This window comes from Cydia fagiglandana, chromosome 26 (genome assembly GCF_963556715.1).
Source record: "Cydia fagiglandana chromosome 26, ilCydFagi1.1, whole genome shotgun sequence".
Lineage (NCBI taxonomy): Eukaryota > Metazoa > Arthropoda > Insecta > Lepidoptera > Tortricidae > Cydia > Cydia fagiglandana.
Genome location: NC_085957.1, coordinates 618,819 through 641,818, shown reverse-complemented (window position 1 = coordinate 641,818; position 23,000 = coordinate 618,819). Strand labels below are relative to the sequence as shown.

The following is a 23,000-nucleotide window of genomic DNA, read 5'->3' as shown; positions in this document are numbered from 1 at the left end:
GAGATTCACACCCCGCTTCTGTAACGATGTAAGCGCCATGAATTTCACGTCACTTACGACGTTTTGATGTTGCGATGACCGGGGGGCCGCCCCACATCACGCGACATCGGCCTTGATGGCGCACCTGGCCGGCGAGTCTCCCCTCCTCCCTACGCCCGCCGCCAGTTGTGGGTTTGGAAATGCTCCGCCATCTTGGTGCCACCCGACACCTGACACCTGCGCATGACGTCACTGCTCCGCCGGGGCAAGGCACACGTGCACATTCAAGGTCGATGTCGCGTGATGCGGCGCGTCTCCCCTCCCCCGCTCTGCCGCGCTCCGCAGCCGCACGCGCAGGGCCTGGCAGTTGCCCGCGGTCCGCCACACGGCACACCCGCAAATCATTTCCTTTCGCGTCAGTCTGAGTGTAGCCACGTAGCACCCGTAAATCATTTCCTTTCGCGTCAGACTGATTGTGTAGACGTGAATTAAATCATCACCATGGCTCTGTTACATCATTGCAAATTTTGCAACATAGACGTTTTATCAAACAATTTGATAGAACACTCCGAGACGGAACGTCATAAGCTGCTGTGTGAGCAAGAAAAGTCGGACGATTGTGCTGTTTACATTGTGGAGAGTGCATTTAAGCGTAGGATTGTCAGTTACCGAATTAATGGGAGTGCAGACATTTTAGATCCTAAATTGTATTTGCTAAGTATTGGAGAGAAGCTTGAAAAGGTGATCAACATTGAATTAGAAACACATAAAAATGTAAAAATAAATGTGGAACTTTTTGGTACTTTTATGAAAACCAATACTGAAGGTGAAGTGATACGTGATCTAAAGTCCTTCAACACTAAAAACGTGGTTATGCATAAAGACTGTATGGATTTTCCATTTTATTTTGAACAAATATCCATGTCTATTTCTAAGAAATGTGAAGATTTTACAGAGCGCGACAGCGGTTGGACGCTCGAGAAAATTGAGTATCTTAATGTGAACATTAATAAATACCAACCACTCAAAGGATCTACATATATACCGCTTCCGCCCGAGGTACAAGCGAAGAAGGCATGTGTTAACGTGAAAAACAGTGATGACAAGTGTTTTTTCTGGGCTATCATTAGTGCGCTATATCCAATCCATAAAAACAGTGACCGTACCTCATCGTACCCACATTATACGGACATTTTGAATGTGACAGGTATAAAAGATCCGGTTTGTCTCTCGGACATTAAGAAATTTGAAAAATTAAATAAAATTAGTGTTAATGTGTATGGAATAGACGACGACAGGAATGACAGGGGCCTGACTATTGTACCTCTACGTATTTCGAAAATGTCATTCGATAACCATGTAAATTTGCTTTATTTTGAGAGGGGTCATATTTCACATTATTGTTGGATCAAGAACTTGTCTCGTTTGGTGAGTTCGCAAATTAGTAAGCATGGAAAAGCTACATGGATATGTGATGGGTGTTTACACCCCTTTGCAAATAAAAATAAATTAGATCAACACCGAACAATTGGTTGCGGGGAGACACTTGTCGAGCTACCCGAGCAAAATGATAAATACTTACATTTCAAAAATTATAAAAATAAAATGAAGGTACCATTTGTAGTTTATGGTGACTTTGAATCGATTCTAGTTCCGTTGGATAGTGAAAAGTCTACAAGTGCTACGTATAACACCCATAAACATGTGCCATGTAGTTTTTCCTATTACATTCATTGTGATTATGATAGTAATTTATCAAAATTTGTCATATATCGTGGTGAAGATTGTGTACAGAAATTTATAAAGAGCCTTCGTAAAGACGCTGATAGAATTATAGAAATCTTGCAAAAAGTCGTACCACCAAAAAATAACAGCGGTGCTAACACCTCCTCCGACGTGTGTCATATTTGTAAGAAAAAAATTGGAATAGGTGAAGCGTATGTAATGGACCATTGTCATTTAACGGGTATTATAAGAGGCAAAACACACAATTCGTGTAATTTGAATTACCAATTACCAAAGTTTATACCGATCGTCTTTCACAATTTAAGCGGTTACGATTGTCATCTATTCATTAAAGAATTGGCCAAGATTAAGGGAAAGTTAACCTGCATTCCTAATAACAAGGAAAAATATATTTCATTTAATTTAGAAATTAACGAATACAGCCTAAGGTTTATTGACTCGTATAAGTTCATGTCAAGTAGCTTGGATAAACTAGCTTCAAATCTTTCACGGGAGCAATTCAAAATACTGCCAAATTTCCTACCACCATCCGATAGTTGTAACGAGCGTGAGAAATATATAAAATTGCTTACGCGTAAGGGAGTTTTCCCTTATGAGTATGTAATGGCTGGAGCCGGCTCGAGGAGACTGCATTACCACCTATAGCTGCATTTTATAGCACCCTTACCGATTTAAATATTTCCGACGAGGATTACCAACATGCAAAAGATGTTTGGGACGCATTCAATATTAGAACTCTGGGTGAATACTGTGACTTATATTTAAAGACTGATGTTTTATTACTGGCTGAAGTGTTTGAAAACTTTAGACAAGTGTGTATAGGTGCGTATGAATTAGATCCGTGTCAATATTTCACTGCACCCGGTTTGAGTTGGGATGCAATGTTGAAATATACCGGAGTATGGCTAGAATTGTTTACAGACTATGAAATGATTCAATTTATAAAGAAAGGTATAAGAGGTGGTGTTTGTCAAGCGTCAAATCGCTATGCTAAGGCCAATAATATATTTATGCATGATTATGACCCGAATCAAGACAGTAGTTTTATCATCTATTTGGATATAAATAATCTTTACGGTGATGCCATGCGTCGCCCGCTTCCAATCGATAACTTTAGGTGGATGAGTGAAGACGAGATTAAACTGTTTGATATAGCAACACTGCGGACAGACTCTGATGTTGGATATATATTAGAAGTAGATTTAGAGTATCCGCATAGCTTACATGACTTGCATAATGATTACCCTTTCTGTGCGGAAACTAAACTACCGATTGAGGGTAAAATTAAAAAGTTATTACTGACATTCGATGACAAAACCAATTATGTTGTGCACTACACTAACCTCAAGCAATATATTGAAAATGGATTGATTTGTAAGAAAATTCATAGAATCCTCACTTTCCGTCAATCATCTTGGCTAAAATCATATATTGACTTGAATTCACAAATGAGAATCCAAGCTAAAAACAGTTTTGAAAAAGATTTCTTCAAACTCATGAATAACTCCATATTCGGAAAAACTATTGAGAATGTCGAGAAAAGGGTTGATGTCAAGTTGTGTAAACAGTGGGATACTGTACACAGGGAACATAAGAAACGAACAAAACCTATATATGGTCTTGATCGTTATATTTCCAGACCAAATTTCCACAGTGCCTCTATTTTCTCTGAAGAATTGGTTGCTGTACAATTAAACAAAACCAAAATTAAATATGACAAACCTATTTATGTAGGTTTTAGTGTATTAGATTTAAGTAAACAAATCATGTACGGATTCCATTATGACTATATGGTAAACAAATACGGTGATAATGTACGGCTTTTATATACAGACACCGACTCGTTTGTTTATCATATTAAAACAGACAACTTTTACGATGAAATTAAACCTGACTTGCATAGTAGATTTGACACTTCAGACTTTCCTCAAAACAATGTATATAATTTACCACATGTCAACAAAAAAGTTGTGGGCATGATGAAGGATGAAAGCAATGGGAGGATAGTGCGAGAATTTGTTGCATTAAGGGCAAAAATGTATGCCTATGTTCTAGACTCTGATCGAAAAAACAAAATCGAATGTATAAAAAAAAACAAAGGTGTTAGCGCCGCGGCAGTACGTCGGTTAAATTTTGATAAATACTTTGCCTGCTTAGACTTAAGTAAAACCGTGTATGATAGTATGTATAATTTAATTAGTAATAAGCACAATATGTACACCCAAATTAAAAGAAAGAAAATTTTATGTGGTAAGGATGAAAAGCGATTAATTTTAGACGATGGTATGAAAACGCTTGCATGGGGACATTATAACATTAAGTAATAATTATTGACTGAGGTTTTTTGTTTTATTTTGATTGACTTGTTTATTTATGTTATAATAGATTGTAGTAGATGTTTAATAATGTTCATGCATTTATTATTTTAACGTGAATTAGTTTTTATTAATAACTTTACTTTTAACATTATGTATTTTTAAGTTTTGGGATTTTAGATTTACTTTGTGCCTTTATTATTTAATTATTGACTGAGGTATTTTGTTTTATATTGATTGACTTGTTTATTCAAAATTGTATCTTTTAACATTGTGTATTTTTAAATTTTTGACATGTGTAATTGAATAAATAAAATGTGACTCATTCACTTTTAAACTTTTTTTTATTTCAGTAAACCTACCTATCTACACACCTGCGCACACATGACCATTCCCCACATTATTGCGCAATTCCCCATTCCCAATCAAAAAACAAGAAGTGTATAGGTTTTTTAATAGACCTTGATTCATTTCCCCGTGCGCAAGTGTCGTGGCCTTGACGAGCACACCTGGGCGCGCGAGTCTCCCCTTTCCCCGCCACACCCCGCATCACACCCTGTGGGCCGATGCATGTACCCAGCGCATGATTCTAGGATATAACTGCATCTGGCATGAGGCGTGGGGGGAAGTGACTGAACGGGATAGTCTCATGTATCTTTCAGTAGGAGTAACAGCGAAAGCGCTATTATCGTTTGTCCTTGTCACACATATTTTGTTCGCTTCCCCTCTCGCTCCATCACCCTCCCCCTACCCCTCACCCCACCCGCGGCATTGACCTTGCTCACGTGTCGCCGAGGCGCTTCCCCTCTCCCCTCACCCCGTTAGGCACCCTCCCCTCCCGGTCCCCCTCCCCCTCGAGGTCCCCCTCCCCTCCCCTCAAGGTCACGCCCCCTCAAGGTCAAGGCCACTCAGGGTCAAGGTCACTCAAGGTCAAGGTCACTCCCCTCAAGGTCAATGCCCTCCTCCTCCTCCCCTCCCCTCCCCCTCCCCCCACCCCCGCGGGAGACTCCCCCTCCCCCCCACCCCCGCGGGGGGACTTGAATACCTACTCTGAGGCAGAAACGGCAATTCTACCCTACTGCTCCTAACTCTTATATTAATAAAAAATTCGAAAAAAAAACCAGTCATACCTGTGGTCAAAATTAACCTAAAATTATAAAACTACCTAAAAAACTAAAACCAAAAACTTAAAAAAAACATATATAACATAATGTGGGTGATCTAGCCGAATATGTATATATTAGGCTAGATCACCCAGGTCCGAACCCTGTGGAAGGGTTCCCATAAGGCTGGCTGCGTTCCCCCTTTGGATGGCTATGCCGATCCGTTGGGCGAGGAACGAGCCAGCCCTACGGTCCCCGGTGACATCAAATATTTTTTTGGAAAGTTGCCGAACTAGTTTATGGGCCCCTGGGCACTACGGTCCCAGAGTTTCGGCTGCAAATGCCGCAAATATATGCCGGTCAGTGAGAGCTATATATTTGAGGCATTTTGCTGCCTCAGCAAATTGATATTTATTTGATATACAACAGATTGTGTCAAAATATATTCAATAATGTTAATATCCAGAGAGGCTAATGAGGACTACGTTTGTATGAAAAGGCGATGTCGCGCGGGCCCGCCAGTTTTCTTATAGGTATAAAGTAAAAAGTTACAGTTGGTGTATTAAATTTAAGAATTTGGTAGCGGTCACTATGTTTTGCCTTCTTTTGGCGTACCTACAAAAACATGTCCTTAAAATAATTTACATAATAACTAATAAATATTGAAATCCAACGCCTAAGGGAGGCCACAGGTGACCCTCGCGCAGGCAGCTTTCGGCACAGATTGGCCATAGCAATCCGCCTGCGTGATAGGCGCAAAATTATGATAGGAGATTTTATTTTTTTAGCTTTAGTTATCTAAATTGTAGTTAATTTTAATTTATGTTCAATTATTAATACTATAATAAGTTTTTTTACTAATAAATAAGTCAAAAACTCTTGCCTCCTAAAACATGGCAGATTGACACAACCTTCAATGAAGTGAGGTGTAAGAATGCAGGAAATTCCCGTTTAGGAAGTCGCGTCGCGAGTCGGCGCGGCGCTTCCGGGACCTGATGGGCTTCCGGCGAGGGCTCTAACCGCGTTGTCTCTGGAAATCACGGGCTTATTGCATTGTGCAATCTGTGCGAGTCTAAAAGCCGTGACAGACTACCGCACCGCACCGCGACCTTGGTGCGGTGCGGCGCAAGGCGCAAGTATACGATATCGTGAAGGTGATATCAAAAGTCAAGTCATAATGTATTGTTTGTCATATTATCATTAGTCCTAAAACTAGTCGTAAGGTTATCCTATAGATAGGTTAGGTTAGATTTGTTTTATGGCAATCCTGAAAAGTTATAAACTAAGAGAAGCCTCGTCTGCCAACAAACCGCTCTGTGGTTTGGCAGAAGAATGTATGTATTTAGATGTAAGTGCTTGAAAATAAAACGCTTTATTTATTTCTTTACGCGTTTCTGAATCAAATAAATTATGACTAACGAAAATATGGACAAACAATAAACTTTATAGGAAGCAATATACCCCAATACTATTACAAGTGTTTTAATCTGAGGGACTCCTATTTTTAAGATAAAGAAATAATTAGGTAATCACGTAATATTTGTCCTGACATTAAGATAAGATAAGATAAGATTTCTTTATTGTCAAAGCTGTGTTGGTACATAAACACCACATAACATTGAAAGAATATTTTACATAAGACAGTTAAAGTGGCACGAAGGTAGACAATTGATTTACTCGCTGGCCGTTAACGTACGGTGCTCGACGCGGTCCCAGTACATGTCATATTGAAACTTAGGTGATTGTCAATAGAGGTGACAGCAAGGTGTCATCTATTGGGCATTAGCATGTCGAGCACTAGTACGTTCCATAATCAGCAACAGCACAAATTCTGTAAAATAGTCGTCACACTTTGGACTTATCGGTAGTAGACATATCACAGCGGTAAGCGTGGCTAAAGCATTTACCAAATCTAAATCGGGTTCACTGGAGTTTTCTACTTTTTCTAATTGCCTTGAAGCTTAGACTTCAAGTCCTTTTATTTGCAATATCCGTTATTGATCGTTGAACTAGCTTTCTTGCAGTTGCAAGACCCAGTCAGCGAGCTCGCTGACTGGAGACAATAATTTGATTTGTAACCAGACTAGTCGGAAGGCTGGTATAGTCTACCGATTTAATTTCTTGGCTCAGACTCTGGACAAAGTGTAGGTAGATAGAGTATAATTGTAGTAGCTAATACCAAGGGCGGCCGGATGATAATATGTATCATGCAACTTTTAATAGCTTATAGATAGCTGTGTAGGTACTAATATGGTATAGAAAATTCTATAAAATTTTATGTATAATAAGAAGAGGAGATTTTTTCTCGAACCAGTTTTTGAAAAATAAAAAAAATGGCGGATCATGGGCTTTCGCGAAGTCACACAGAGCTCAGAAGGTCTAGACTATTACCTAACTACTACTTATATATTATATATATTGGAGTGTATACATCACTCACATCTTACCAATTGTCTCTAAGATAATTCGCGTAATAAGTCAATGCTTAGACCTGCTTTAACCTTATTTCGGATGTTAACGTTTTGTGCAGGGGGCGATGGCGGACGGGGGGTAGACAGCTGCTGTCTAGACTGCGGCAGCAGGCGCACCGGCTGCGACTGCAGGCGCACCGACTGCGACTGCAGTCGCCGGCATGGCGCAGCACGGGTGCCCTCTGCCCTGGGGGCTGCACTACCCTCACAGGTATTGAAACTCAAATAATGTGTGCTGATGACCGCTACGACAGCGAAACGCATTGTGTCTCTCTATCACTCTTCCATATTAGTGCGACATGACAGTTGCGTTTCTTTCGCTACGGAGCGTGCGATTGGTATGTTGGCTACGCACCCTGACCTTTAGTAGTAGGTACCTGTCGTCCCGATACAATTTACTATATATATTTAATAACCCTTCAATCATGGAACATTTTGATTGGTCGACCGGCCGTGCCCGGGCCGAGGCGTCCGACATGTCATCTTCTATGACGGCTGATCACGTGGTACGTTCCATAGAAAACGGAAAGGGGCCCACTGATTAACAGTCCGCCGGACGGTATCGGCCTGTCAGTTAGAACAAAATTTTGACAGTTCCGAACAACTGACAGGCCGATACCGGTGGACTGTTAATCAGTGGGCCCCTTAAGTCAACCTTTATATCGACTTATCTCGAAAACAATACAAAAGGTATTCACGGTTCATATCCCGGTCGATATACCTAAGTCGAGTGAAACTAACCGTCAATCAATCAAAATTGTTACTGTTGATTAGTGTTGTTTTAAGTAGTCACATATATATTGAATTGGGACGGATGGCCTAAATGTTAAGGCCGCAGTACACAATGGGCCATCGCCGGCCACTCCAAGGGACGCATTTAAGCGTTAGAGGGAGCAAGTGATATTGCTATCTCATTCTACCGCATGGCTGCGTCCCTTGGAGTGGCCGGCGATGGCCCATTGTGTACTGGGGCCTTTATGGCGTTAACGCCGAACACGGAAGAAGCCGGTTCGAATCCAATCTCAACCATTTTTAAAAGGCATTTCGTGCCGTTGTCTCATGGTCTGTTGTTCGCAGGGAGGCGCCGCCGCGGCGCGCGCCGCCACTGTACGCGCACGCGCACGCGCACGCGCGCGACACGCAGGCGCTCATCGACACGCACGCGTAAGCTCTGACAGATCAACTTTACCTCTCGCCTCCACAATTGTCACGTAAAGTGTTAGAGTAGATTTGTTGGGAAGTTTTGGATATTAATTTATTTTTATTTTATAAATACGGGATTTTTAAAAATACGGGAAAAGTATTTTTTTAATTATTATTTAAATTAAACCCAATCAAAAGACACTTGAAGGAACTGTCATAGAGACCATTATTCGAAGCAAGAGGTAGCCAGTAGAGTCGGAGCTCCGTTGTATAAATTGCGATTTTACAAGTCTCTCTAATCAATATCAAGGGCCCTACACACTCATGCGCGAATCACGGCGCAAAGCCGCGATTCGCGCACGAGTGTAGAGGGGGCTTTAGATTATTAAATACCGCGAAGATTGCAAGCACCTACGTCGCGATTCGGGAAATGAATTAGAGATTCACTAGATATGAAATAGTAAAGATTTGTGACGTTCCAAGAAAAAAGGTACCATTGCCCCGACTGAATATTGTAGCGGCGTTATTAATAGCGTAAGCGCCAGCCGCTATAAGGTACCATTTGCCGTGGAACGATATCTTTACTAGAATAGTGAATCTCTAAATCATTTCCCGAATAGCGCCGCTAGATCGAAACGTCAATAAATGCCTCATTATTAGTTTAATATGCATGACATGTTATGAAACTATTTCGAAATATTAGCCAGGCCAGGGATAATAGAATTTGTGTACAGGTGCAAAGGCGAGGCGGAGGAGCGTTTCGCGTACGGTCCGGGTGCGAGTGCGGGGGCCACGACGTTAGTGCCCACTCTGCTGCCCGACCACGAGCGACTCGAGTAAGTACGTAACTACGTATACATATAGTCCGTACGGTCCGGGAGCGGGGGCCACGACGTTAGTGCCCACTCTGCTGCCCGACCACGAGCGACTCGAGTAAGTACGTAACTACGTCTATAGACCGTGCGACTCTTTGAGTCTCTTTGAGCACCACAGTACTTCAGCAGGGCCACCGTACAATTCAGCTTGTAGATGAGAAAAATCTCTACCACCTCCTTCTATTTACTAGAGACAGTAAGTAGCTTAGCTGGGCGTGGACGAAGCGGCCCTGCGTCCACGGCCTTGAAGGAAGAGGGCGCGGGAGCCAACCTATTCATCACCTTGGGAATCCATATTGAAAGAAAAGGGCCTCATAGATTCGACTTTGCCCACGGCTAGATGAGTTCACGCTGCGCCACTGCCTAGAGATATAATTTCGTACGTGTATAGTTTATCCTACAGATTTGTCTCTATGAGATGTGTAGGGAAGACGAATTTGTCTTTTCAATGTAGGTACCTATGGCTAAAATTAGGTACCGGGCATATATCTTAATCTGCATATATCTTAATTTCATTCGCCAGCGTGACGTGCTTTCGCGTTTGCGTTTTGTCTATGTTTGTATGGGATTTTGAACAGCGCGCTAAGCGGGACGTTTTGGAAACTCAAAATTCCATATAAAATGATACTCAACGCAAACGCGTACATCATGCTATCGAATAAAATGTACACTAGGGGTTCTGTACGCCTAATAAATCCTAAACAAATGTGCTTTTATCTGCGCGGATAAAGAAAACCACATTAATAAACTATCGGGAATGATCGACAGTACTGGCGAGCCCATAGATTTAATAATTCCCTTGACGTTGTTCTGCAGACCGTACAAATGCGTGGACGGCGCGCGCGGCAGCGACGAGAACGCCGTCTCGTCGTCACAGTCGGGGCACACACACTGGGACAAGATAGGTAAGCACACACTATGGCCATATATCAGACACCTTCACGGCCACAAGGCGGATAAGGCCGCTCATACAGTAGGGTAGGGTATGGAGGAATGGAGGGATCGAATGAGACCCCCCACCACCACGGGCAGTACAGTCGACAGACAAACGTATGGGACGCCGTCTCGTCGTCACAGTCGGCGCACACAAACTGGGACAAGATGGGTAAGCAAACACTGGCCGGTATATCAGACACCTACACGGCCACAAGGCGGATAAGGCCGCTCATACTGTAGGATAGAGTATAGAGGAATGGAGGGGTCAAATGAGACCCCCCACCACCACGGGCAGTACAGTCGACAGACAAACGTATGGGACGTCGTCTCGTCGTCGCAGTCGGGGCACACGCACTGGGACAAGATGGGTAAGCAAACACTGGCCGGTATATCAGACACCTTCAAGGCCACAAGGCGGATAAGGCCGCTCATACAGTAGGGTAGGGTATGGAGGAATGGAGGGGTCGAATGAGACCCACTACCATGGGCAGTACAGTCGACAGACCGTAGAAATGCATGGGACGCCGTCTCGTCGTCACAGTCGGCTCAGACGCACTGGGACAAGATGGGTAAGCAAACACTGGCCGGTATATCAGACACCTTCACGGCCGCAAGGCGGATAAGGCCGCTCATACTGTAGGGTAGGGTATGGAGGGATCGAATGAGACCACGGGCAGTACCTACAGTCGACAGACCGTAGAAACGCATGGACGCCGTCTCGTCGTCACAGTCGGCTCAGACGCACTGGGACAAGATGGTTAAGCAAACACTGGCAGGTATAACTATCAGACGCCTTCACGGCCGCAAGGCGGATAAGCTAGGCCGCTCATAATGTAGGGTAGGGTATGGAGGGATCGAATGAGACCACGGGCAGTACCTACAGTCGACAGACCGTAGAAACGCATGGACGCCGTCTCGTCGTCACAGTCGGCTCAGACGCACTGGGACAAGATGGGTAAGCAAACACTGGCCGGTATATCAGACACCTTCACGGCCGCAAGGCGGATAAGGCCGCTCATAATGTAGGGTAGGGTATGGAGGGATCGAATGAGACCACGGGCAGTACCTACAGTCGACAGACCGTAGAAACGCATGGACGCCGTCTCGTCGTCACAGTCGGCTCAGACGCACTGGGACAAGATGGTTAAGCAAACACTGGCAGGTATAACTATCAGACGCCTTCACGGCCGCAAGGCGGATAAGGCCGCTTCATACTGTAGGGTAGGGTAAGGAGGGATCGAATGAGACCACAACGGGCAGTACCTACAGTCGACAGACCGTAGAAACGCATGGACGCCATCTCGTCGTCGCAGTCTGCGCGCACACGCACTGGGACAAGATGGGTAAGCAAACACTGGCTGGTATATCAGACGCCTTCACGGCCGCAAGGCGGATAAGGCCGGTCATACTGTAGGGTAGGGTAAGGAGGGATCGAATGAGACCACGGGCAGTACCTACAGTCGACAGACCGTAGAAACGCATGGACGCCATCTCGTCGTCACAGTCGGCTCAGACGCACTGGGACAAGATGGGTAAGCAAACACTGGCCGGTATATCAGACACCTTCACGGCCGCAAGGCGGATAAGGCCGCTTCATACTATAGGGTAGGGTAAGGAGGGATCGAATGAGACCACAACGGGCAGTACCTACAGTCGACAGACCGTAGAAACGCATGGACGCCGTCTCGTCGTCGTAGTCTGCGCGCACACGCACTGGGACAAGATGGGTAAGCAAACACTGGCCGGTATATCAGACGCCTTCTCGGCCACACGGGCACGGCAAGGTGGATAAGGCCGCTCATACAGTAGGGTAGGGTATGGAGGAATGGAGGGATCGAACGAGACTCACCACCACCACGGGCGGTACAGTCGGAAGAAAAACGTATGGGACGCCATCTCGCACTGAAAAAAGATGGGCAAGCAAACACAACTTTCAACGTAGGAGCTCCGAACCATTTCTTGGAATTATTCTTATTAGCCTAGCTAGTCGGTAGTGAGCCAATACTTATTAGTGTTAATCATGAATATTTTGTTCCCGAGTTAAGGATGACTCACGTTAGACCGGGCCGTGGCCGGGTGGAGCTTCCGGAGCTTCGCTTTTTATGGAAAGCACCACGTGCTCACCGATCAGCCGTCATAGAAAATGATATGACGGCCGCCCCGGCCCGGGCACGGCTCGGTCTAGCGTGAGGTGTTTTCTGTATGTGAGCGTCTATAATGTGAGTTAATATAGTGTTCAAAACGCGAAAGTTTAAAATATTATATCTAAGAGCGATTTGTATAAGATTGTTCCACAATTCTGTCGTGGCAGGCGCGGCGGGCGCGTCGTGCGCGCGCGCCGAGGCCGCGTCGCCGCAACAACTCGTCACCACCACGCATGCGGGTACGTCACACATTACCACTTCACTACACCTTATGGCAGACACAGATTATACACCTTTAAACCTTCCTCAAGAATCACTCTAATGATAAGTGTAAACCGCATGAACCGCAGCCATGCGTTACAGGGAGCAAGTGATATCTCATTCTACCATTTCTACCGCATGCCTGCGTCCCTTGGAGTGGCCGGCGCTGGCCCATCGTGTAGAGGAGCCATTATACACACAAACTCCCCCGCCGAGTCTGCCTGTTTGTGTGTATGTATGTTCGCATAAACTCACAAACAAATGAACGGATTTTCATGCGGTTTTCATCTATCATTAGAGTGATTCTTGAGGAAGGTTTAGGGGTTTTGCGTAACCCGTGCGAAGCCGGGGCGGACCGCTAGTATTTAATAAAACTACAAGTGGAGTTAGACCAAGAAAAGTTTGCAGCGATTTTGACAGCCCACGCAGGGCAAGTGTTATTTTAAACGTCAAACTTCTATGAAATTATGACGTATAAATTACACTTGCACTGCGTGGGCTATCAAAATTGCTGCAGACTTTTATTATTACAAGCTTTTATTTAGTTTCACCTGACCGTTGTCTGTCTGTCTGTCTGTCTGTCTGTGTGTAATCAAATCTTGCAAGTTAAATTTGATCCACTTCCCGGTTTCCGATTGAGCTGAAATTTTGCATAGGTACATACGTAATAAGTCGGGTGACAATGTAATTATTATGGTGTCATCGAGCTGATCTGATGATGGAGACCGGAGGTGGCCATAGGAACTCTGTGATAAAACAACGAAACCTAATTGTGTTTGGGGTTTTTATAATTGTCTTGATGAGTATTATAGTTGCCTGTGGAAAAAAAGTACAGTCGGCGATAAAAGCTTGTACCAAAAATTAAATTTTTGCCAAAAACTTATTCTTGGTCTCTATCTATTATGTTTAAATTTTGTTCCTTTCTAACAAACACAAATGTCAACTGTCGGAAAAAGACAAGCGATGTTATTCGAGGCCATTTCCGCCGTGTTCCGCGCAGGGAGCAGTTCCGGCGGCGGGCGGCGGGGGGCGCTTCAGCTCTGGCAGTTCCTGGTGGCGCTGCTGGCCGAGGGGGCCCGCTGCGTCTCCTGGACGGGCCGGGGGCTCGAGTTCAAGTTGCATGAACCTGAAGAGGTAACTTATCTTAACTTATTTTTTTGGGAAGCTTTGGAGACCGATGGGATTCTTTTGCCTTGGCAGTTGGGGGGTTAAGATGAATATTATTTATTATTATTATTTTGTATCTCCTTTTGGATATCACGGGCCTATAATCCCGGTTTTTTGATAGGCTTGCGTGGGGACACAGATCCAACACGTAGAGGCCCCTTGGAGAGCTTTAATGTCATGTAGAACGCCTGCTGGAACCCGTTCACAGGTGCAACAATAGACACCCATGAACCGGTCTCAGCAGGCATTGGGACTATTGTAGCAAAAGTGAATAGTATACCGGTCTATGGATTGAAATTTGGATAGACAATGAGACTGGGCTATTGTAAAGAGGTCGGACACCTGTCATAACAATGCTAACACACGTTATCGAGGCAGGTGGTGACTTGCCGCCGACTAGATGGGCCCCTGAAACTGCCGTCGCGAAGACGACCAGGGGCAACATCGGTGTGAGCGGCTCAGGGGTGTCGAGAGGTGTGCGCCGTTTTCTACCCAGTGGCTGTTACAAGCCACTGTGCCAACTCGCGTCTTATGCATCTTTCACTTCCACCCCTGGAGCATATAGCTCTAACGACTCCTCTCTGGACGGCCAATTAAGGCAAGCCAGAGCTGAGAGTCCTGCGGGTCCCCTTGGGGTCCACTCCGACCGACGAAGATACGCCGGAGACGGAGACCCTGACCGACTCTCGGGAGCACTCGGGTCCGTGGGGTCGTTACTCCCCAACAGCTCGCCACAAGCTGCCCTGCGGGCTTATTATTATTATTATTGCAGTGGTGGTAAAATTTTTTGACATTCGGATTCGTGCCACAGAATAAATAATAGTACTACCGTACAGAAGGACACTTCCTCTTCCTACAAAACCGAAGTTTGAGAGTGATTCAGGGACGTGTCATGCTATCCCTTTCTAACGTATGACACTATCCCGTTCGGCTATTTAGAGTTGGAAAAATTCAAGTCATTATCTCATCTGTGGTCGTGCACGCTGAGGGACGTCAAGTTGTGCCAACCCTAATAATTTCTCGCAGACGTGCTGAGCCGAACGGAGCCGAGTTTGGCCGAAAGGAGGAGTGTCTCCCCACTGTCCGTGTTTTGTGAGGATGTCTATGTCGGCGGCCGATCGTAAGATCAGGCAGATCGTAATGTTCCTACTGTAATGTTTTGACGATAGTCTCATTAAACCAATATATAGGTAGGATAGGTTCGTTAGGTTGCTTCAGATGCCCGAAAGGCAAACTGCCCAGGAATAGGAGCCCCGCGTAGCGGGGCTCCGTCGTCTCAGGGAACGAGTCAAAGATTTTCACGTTTCACGATATGCCTGATCTTACGATCGGCCGCCGACATCTATTTGGGGACATACGGGTTGCGGCAGCAGTAGTGGGAAATACTGTGCAGATTTCCATTCAGAGTAGAAACAACTTTTCATATGAAACCTTCCTTACAAATGTGACGCAGGTGGCGCGGCGCTGGGGCGCGCAGAAGAACCGTCCGGCCATGAACTACGACAAACTGTCGCGGTCGCTGCGCTATTACTACGAGAAAGGCATCATGCAGAAGGTAGCCGGTACGTACATACCATACACTATGAATCCTCTAAGTAGACCATAGTCTAATAAAACATGGTCTTCTCTTCCCAGAGTGACACAAGCCTACGTCACAATAACATGGCCGCTATATATAGCGCTATCGCATATTATCATATAGCGCTGTCGCATGATGATGTAGGCTTGCGTCAGTCACGTGACCTAGAAAAGACGGGAAGAGAGTACCAGGCGGAGTATATTATTATACCATGCTCTAGACCGAGTTTAGAGCAATTATTTCGTGCAACCGATGCTGCCAAAAATGCGGGGGTGCGCGGGACGAGGTGAGCGAAGTCCCGTGCCGTGATTGGTCCGTTCAAAGATAAAGATAAAGATAAAAAACAGTTTATTCAAGTAGGCATATTACAATGCGCTTATGAACGTCAAATAAACCTTTACCGGCTCCAACCGTACAACTCTGCCCCGAGAAGATTTAAATCCCCCCTCAATTGGAGGAGGGTATCCCAATGCGGGACCGGCAACAAACTCGGCGGGACACATCTTTTCAAAACATTATTACATCTTATAATTAACATGCATTACGAGTAATTAAGAAAAATACAATTTGTAGAATAGTTTTCTTGGAGGTGGGGCGTGCGGGATGAAGGCGAAATTAAAGGCTTGATTTCTAGGTACTCTAAGTGTATTCCAGTCGGCGCTAATTAATCACAGTTATACTTAGGCTAACAAACTATATTATACTAACTGCCTAAGGCCGAACAGCGTCCTAAAGGACAGCAGTCGAACGCAAAGGTGTACTTGGAGATATTAAACTATATAGTCAAATAGGGCCGGAAGGGTCCCAGAGGGTACACAGTCCGTTCGCCTAGCGACTCCTAACTAATTCTCAACATTAACAATATTCGGTGTATCGGGTCCTTATTCTAGGAAAAATCTTAACACCGCCATGTAGGATTAGTATGCGCGCTGTACAGTGACATCTAGTGACAAGTTGGTAAACAGTTAAATTGTACGAACATGCGCGTTGTTTTTATGTATGTTAAACTATTTAGATACATTCGATATATTTTTAGGAACATGTTACATGATGTTCTGTATTTTTTACAGGTTTCAGAAACGAGATATGCTAGGCCTATTAACGCCATCTTTATGCAGATAGGTGAACTATATATGTATGAATGTTCAAGATTACGTTAATCGAAATCTATACATTTGCTACGTTTTAGTAAAAATACAAGTGTTATGGAATGCTTGAAATCATAATTTTAAGACTCCAGGAACATTGGGTTTAAGAACAAAACATTGGGTACTAGTAGAGCCATCCTGTGAGGCTCAAGGAACTAAACATTGCCTAGGAAATGGAAGCTATCAAATTTACATTAATCTTAGTTTGCACATTCGTTATGTTTACATAAAAAAACTAGGCAACACATAACACAAGTTACGCAAGGTTTTGGATTTTTAAAACTACGGGAAAGATAAAATATCGCTAATGTTTACATCGAAATCGAGGACTACTAGCGCCATCTAGTAGGCTCCATGTGAACTAACCATAGTTTATTGATATATTTGGGTAAGTTCGCGTTACAAATTTAAATTACTATAGAATTCATGCAATTATACTCAGTGAGTACATAACTTTATACAAATACGTAGCTCTTTCAGAAAACATATCAAATTCTTACAAAAGGAAAAGAAAACAAAATCAATAAAAGAAATGAGAATACATATTATATGAATCTGACTGATTGTTATGAGATGCTTTCATACAATTTGATGTGCTTTCTTACCTGAGCTGAGTCACCTTTAATACAATGCTTTTAATTGCTACTTGTCGTTATTACAGTTTCTGGTTTGGACCATGCATGTTTGTCTGTCAAGTAGTCCTCGACTCTGTAATAAGCCTTCAACATCAATGACTTTTTTAGGTAATTCTTAAGAGCTGGAAAGGGTAATCTTAAAGCATCCTCAGGTAACTTGTTATAAAAATGAATGCATTGCCCAACGAATGACTTCTGTACTTTACGAACACGAAACTTTCTGATAGCAAGCTTGTTTTTATTTCTAGTATTATAGTTATGGACATCAGAATTCTTAGTTTTATTTTATAGATAAGTTAGTTTATTTTCATTTTTTATATTTGTATCTACCTTATCAATAAACTTTTAGTAGTGAAGGAGTCTAGATTCTTAATAACATAAATAATACTATCATATATGTATTGGGAAGCGACAGTTAAAATATTAATTTCTTTAAAAAGTTCTCTTAATGATTCACGCACCCTTAAATTATATATAGAACGAATGGCTCTCTTTTGTAAGACAAATATAGTCTGTATGTCAGCTGCTTTGCCCCAAACCAGAATACCATATGACATTACACTATGAAAACAACTATAATAAACAAGGCGAGCTGTTTCAACATTAGTCAATTGTCTAATTCTCCTCACAGCGTAAGCGGCCGAAGACACGGTCGTCACACAAAGAAACTTTCGACTCGAACATGGAGTAAAATTACCGTATGCGTGGCAGAGGGGGTAGCGCGACTGTGCTCAGTCTGGAGGATGTTTTGTCTGTGGTACATACATACACATGTATTGAATACGTAATACAGTATGTAAATTAACGAAAAACATTTACTCAAGCCCGTTTATGAATGTGTCACACTGAGCAACTATTTGACAATTACTTATATTATAGGGTACACAGTTATAGTCGCACCGATAAAAGTCTGCAGCGGATTTGATAGCCCATGCAGTGGAAGTGTTATTTATACGTCATAATTTCATAGAAGTTTGACGTTTCAAATGACACTTGCACTGCGTGGGCTATCAAAATCGCTGCAGACTTTTTACGGTCTAACTCTAAACAATAATTTGCGAAAAACTGACCTTAAGGGATATACAATAAAGGCGCCCATATTTTACACTACTTTTCAGGAAACTGTCAAGTAGCTATTTGACATTTCACTTAAAAGTATGCCCTTACAAAATCTACTCGTGCGCAGTATCGTAGCACGTAGTAGCACGGCTACGTCTTTTCGTAGCCCGCGTTGCGCCGTAGACGTCCGTAGCACTATATATTCTACGGTTGGACGTAGAAGCGGTAGTCAGACCAACGGCTGGATTCGAACTTTAAGATACGTCAAATAATAGATCTAGAAACGATATGGATTAGATATGTCAGTGTCAAATGCGACGTTTCTTCAAACAAAATACGTCACTTCTAGATCTATTAAATGACGTATCTTAAAGTCCGAATCGGGCCGCAAGCTAAAGGTACCATTCAGCATCGTTAGATCGTTACTGCTGCAGTAATTTTACACTGCAATACTGCAGCAGTAATGCAGCCGGCTACATGGCTGCCGCAATTGCTAAAGAGGTTGTTCATTGCAGCAATGCAGTTCACAGTTGTTAGCATTCCTGCTGCAGTATTGCGGCGCGACATTGCTGCCGACTGCTGCTAATGTTGCAATCGATATTTATTGTCGACCGCATGTTTGGCATTTGGGCAGCAATATTCCAACAGCGTTTAATGGTGACATTCCATTTCTGACCGCAGCTGCACTAGCTACTAGTACTGAACGCGTCGGTGTTATTGTCAATTTCCATAGTGAAATGAACGGTAGTGCAGCTGTCGTTGGACTGTCACCTTTACACATTCATTGCCACTAAGTGCTCCGGGTTACGCTCTTAGCGCGTAGCCACGATTTCGCCGTATGTAGCGCGTAGTCGCTACGAACACTGTACCCGACAGTCGGGTTCTTGTCCCTGAATGTTTAAATAAATAAAGGCCTATTAATTAATGCAGCCAGCTGCTTGTATACTTATGGATACTTTTTTTGTTAGGAGTCATCCATTAATTACGTCACACGTTTAGGGGGTGGGAGGGGGTCAAGAAAATGTGACATGTTGTGACATGGGGGAGGGGGAAGTCACAAACATTGTGACGTCACCACTATTCATCAGTACCTGAAAATTAATTTATATTTTTTTTTATCGCTGTACATTTATATAATGAGGTTTTGGAAGCAAGCAATTTTCGTTCCTAATTGGTTTTGTGTTATAAAATTACTAATATTTCTTTTACCAAAAATATTTTTTTACTAAAAAAATAATGCCGAGTTAGTATTGCCGATTTCGTTGAAAACAAAATTGCCTAAAATTTGACGTCACACCAGTGTGACAAGGAGGGGGGGGAGGGGTCAAAAAACTTAGAAATTCGTGTGACGTAATTAATGGATGATCCCTTATTTATAAAATGAAATAAATAACAAGCTCGTTGTGTGTGTGTGTCGGCAGGCGAGCGCTACGTGTACAAGTTCGTGTGCGACCCAGAGGCCCTGTTCAGCATGGCGGCGCCGCGCGCGCGCAGCCCGCCGCCCCAGCCGCCCGGTAACCACATTATAACACACTTTTAAAAGCAGACGGTTCTCACGTTGTCGGAATTTCTTTTTGTTCTTTGTCTCGTACCCTGACTAGGAGTCTGGATCAATATTAAAATTTTATTTTCATTTTATGGGGATAATAACATTAATAACATTCGAAGTATCTATTTACGAGGTATCTATACACATGAGTGTATGTAGTTATTACCGGTGTATATGCTTGGCTCCTGTCAAACACTATGTATCTTAAAATTAGTTCATATTTCAACAAAACTTTATTTTAAGTTAAATTTAGTTAGTTTGTAGTTAGTTTTTTCGATGTAAGTGTATGGACCAAGGTCTGAAATAAATGATTTTTATTTTTTTTTATTTTTTATTTATTTAGGGAACTCTTCGACTCCGGTGGTACAGTCAACAGTAAAAATATCTATGGGTGTACAAATCATCTCAAAAATATGTAGTCCCATAACTCTTATGTCAGTGAATTATTAAGAACTATGGCCACTATGGGACATATTTTTGAGTAAGTGGTCTACACCCAAATTTTTACAGTTCACTGTACTAAATTGACTTAGGCTATTTGAATTTATTATTCTAGAAGAAGACAAAAATACGAGGTTTTTTTGCAAAACTTTTTAAATTAATACGCGGATTATAAGCAAATAATATGTCACAGAGTTTGTATGAAAGCTTTTACTTACATTTCAGGCACATACGACGTCCTAACGCAGCTATACGGCGTATACCCGCAGTGGGGCCCGCACACGACGCACGCCCCGCACGCGACGCACGCGCCGCACGCGCCCGACTACAGGCTGTGTCCGCACGAGTGCTACGACCAGTGAACCGTGTCCCACAGCGGCGCACGGCACGCACGCGACGCACGCCCCGCACGCACCCTACTACAGGCTGTGTCCGCACGAGTGCTACGACCAGTGAACCGTGTCCCACAGCGGCGCACGGCACGCACGCGACGCACGCCCCGCACGCACCCTACTACAGGCTGTGTCCGCACGAGTGCTACGACCAGTGAACCGTGTCCCACAGCGGCGCACGGCACGCACGCGACGCACGCCCCGCACGCACCCTACTACAGGCTGTGTCCGCACGAGTGCTACGACCAGTGAACTGCGCCCCACAGCGGCGCACGGCACGTGTACTGTACAGGTTGATTAACGGAAGGTGACGCTGGATTTAAATGTGTACTAAACAGTTCAGTTAGCACTAAGGCACCAGGAAATCTAGACAGGATGACAATTGAAACTTATCCAAGTGAATTTTCGTAGCATCTATCACCATACATTTTTTTTTTGCGTCTCTATCACTCTTCCATATCGCGGCAGTTGCGAATCAGCATGTTGGCTACGCCCCCTGGTGTACCTATTTGCATACTCATTCACTTATTACCTTAATTGGTATTTGTGTAACTCACGGCCCAATCATTTATAACGTCGCCGGCCGCGTCGTTACGTGACACCTCGAACCATTCAATATTTGTATAGTGCGAGCTCAGGGCAGGGTCACACCGGGGGCGCTAATCGCCATTATTTTATTTTTATTAGTCAAATAAGTAACACAGCATTACAGTAAAACCAAGGCACTGTGAAACTAAAAAAAATACAATACAAAGAAACTACAAATAAAAACAAATAAAAACCAAAGACAAATTAAACATTAGATTTGGGCGACGACGTAACAGCGTGGCTCCGTTGCGTCGTCTGACTTGGTGTAGGATTATAGGTATTAATAGTGGATCTGTGTACTAATTTCACATTAATGTGCCGTTGGAAAGTCTCCGAAATTGACAAAAACACTAATCGAATAGAAAATCGAAATTTTCCAATATTGAAATGAAAGTTCAGAAAAAAAATTCAGAAGCCGTCGGCTACTGGAAAACCACAATGTACTTATTCTAAGTTCTCGTCAAGTGAAATGTAAAATTTCTTAATAAGAAAAATAAAATTCTTTAACTCGAATTCTTTAACCCGAAAAAAATTCAGAAGCCGTCGCTCCCGACCAATTTAAATTTGAAATTTAATTCATTTAAATATAATCAAAATTCCAATAACTTACCTAATAACGACGTATGCTATGCCACTTAAAGAGGCTCCGTTTCATGGTATGTTAGTGAAGAGAGCCAGGTATTTTTTTTTTAATTTATTACGGAGCTGTTAATTATTAAACATAGACGACTTATTACTTCTTCTTCTTTCCGTGCCTTTTCCCATTATTTGGGGTCGGCCCTCCTCGTTCTCAAGCGCCAGGTCGGGCGATCCTGGGTTGTCTCTTTGTTCAACTGGGCCTCTTTCAAATCCATTGATATGGTGGACCACCACGTAGCAGGCGGACGACCTCTGCCTCTCTTATTATTCGGCAATGCAAGGGCTTTCCTCACGACATGGTCTTCGTCGCGTCTCATGATATGCCCGTACCATCTCAAGCGCGATTCTTGAATCTTGTCGGTGATGGGGGCGACCTTGTAGCTTCCTCTGATGTGTTCGTTACGTACTTTATCGAGTCTCGTAGACGACTTGTTACAATATTGTATATACATAGTAGAGCCAAGTACATCGCCGAAGCGTCTACCAAATAGTTTAGTATTATGTTACTATCTGTGAGTTCCTGTAATTGGCTTTCTGTATCCACTATAATTTCTATGGTATTGTCATAGCTGTTGGATCTCCAAATAAGTAAAATAAAAAAAAAAAATCCGGTGTAACCTACTTTAGGTACAGGCAATTTAAAAACTCGTATGAATAATTGAAAATTCCTTAGCTATTTACATAAATAATAATGTTTACCCAGCCTGCTTTAGTGTGTCTCGACCCTAACCTAAAACGGCTAATCATAGCGGTATTACCATCCCACCCGCTTTTACCCGATTGCCCCTGTATTGTTGACTTTAACCGTCTTTAACTAAATGACGCTATTA

General features: G+C 43.3%; 2 protein-coding genes across 2 annotated transcripts; both read left to right on the top strand.

Annotated features, from left to right (window-relative positions):
* Window positions 1–480: 480 nt before the first annotated feature.
* Window positions 481–10,614, top strand: LOC134677251 (uncharacterized). Its single transcript, XM_063535683.1, has 5 exons — window positions 481–1,916; window positions 7,674–7,874; window positions 8,692–8,778; window positions 9,492–9,593; window positions 10,449–10,614. The coding sequence occupies exons 1-5, from the start codon at window positions 481–483 to the stop codon at window positions 10,612–10,614; spliced, it is 1,992 nt and encodes a 663-aa protein (XP_063391753.1).
* Window positions 10,615–10,824: 210 nt separating this feature from the next.
* LOC134677250 (DNA-binding protein D-ETS-3-like) lies at window positions 10,825–20,913 on the top strand. Its single transcript, XM_063535682.1, has 6 exons — window positions 10,825–10,936; window positions 12,880–12,951; window positions 13,974–14,107; window positions 15,594–15,702; window positions 19,983–20,075; window positions 20,777–20,913. Exons 1-6 carry the CDS (start codon window positions 10,825–10,827, stop codon window positions 20,911–20,913), a joined length of 657 nt encoding a protein of 218 aa, XP_063391752.1.
* The last annotated feature ends 2,087 nt before the right edge of the window (window positions 20,914–23,000 follow it).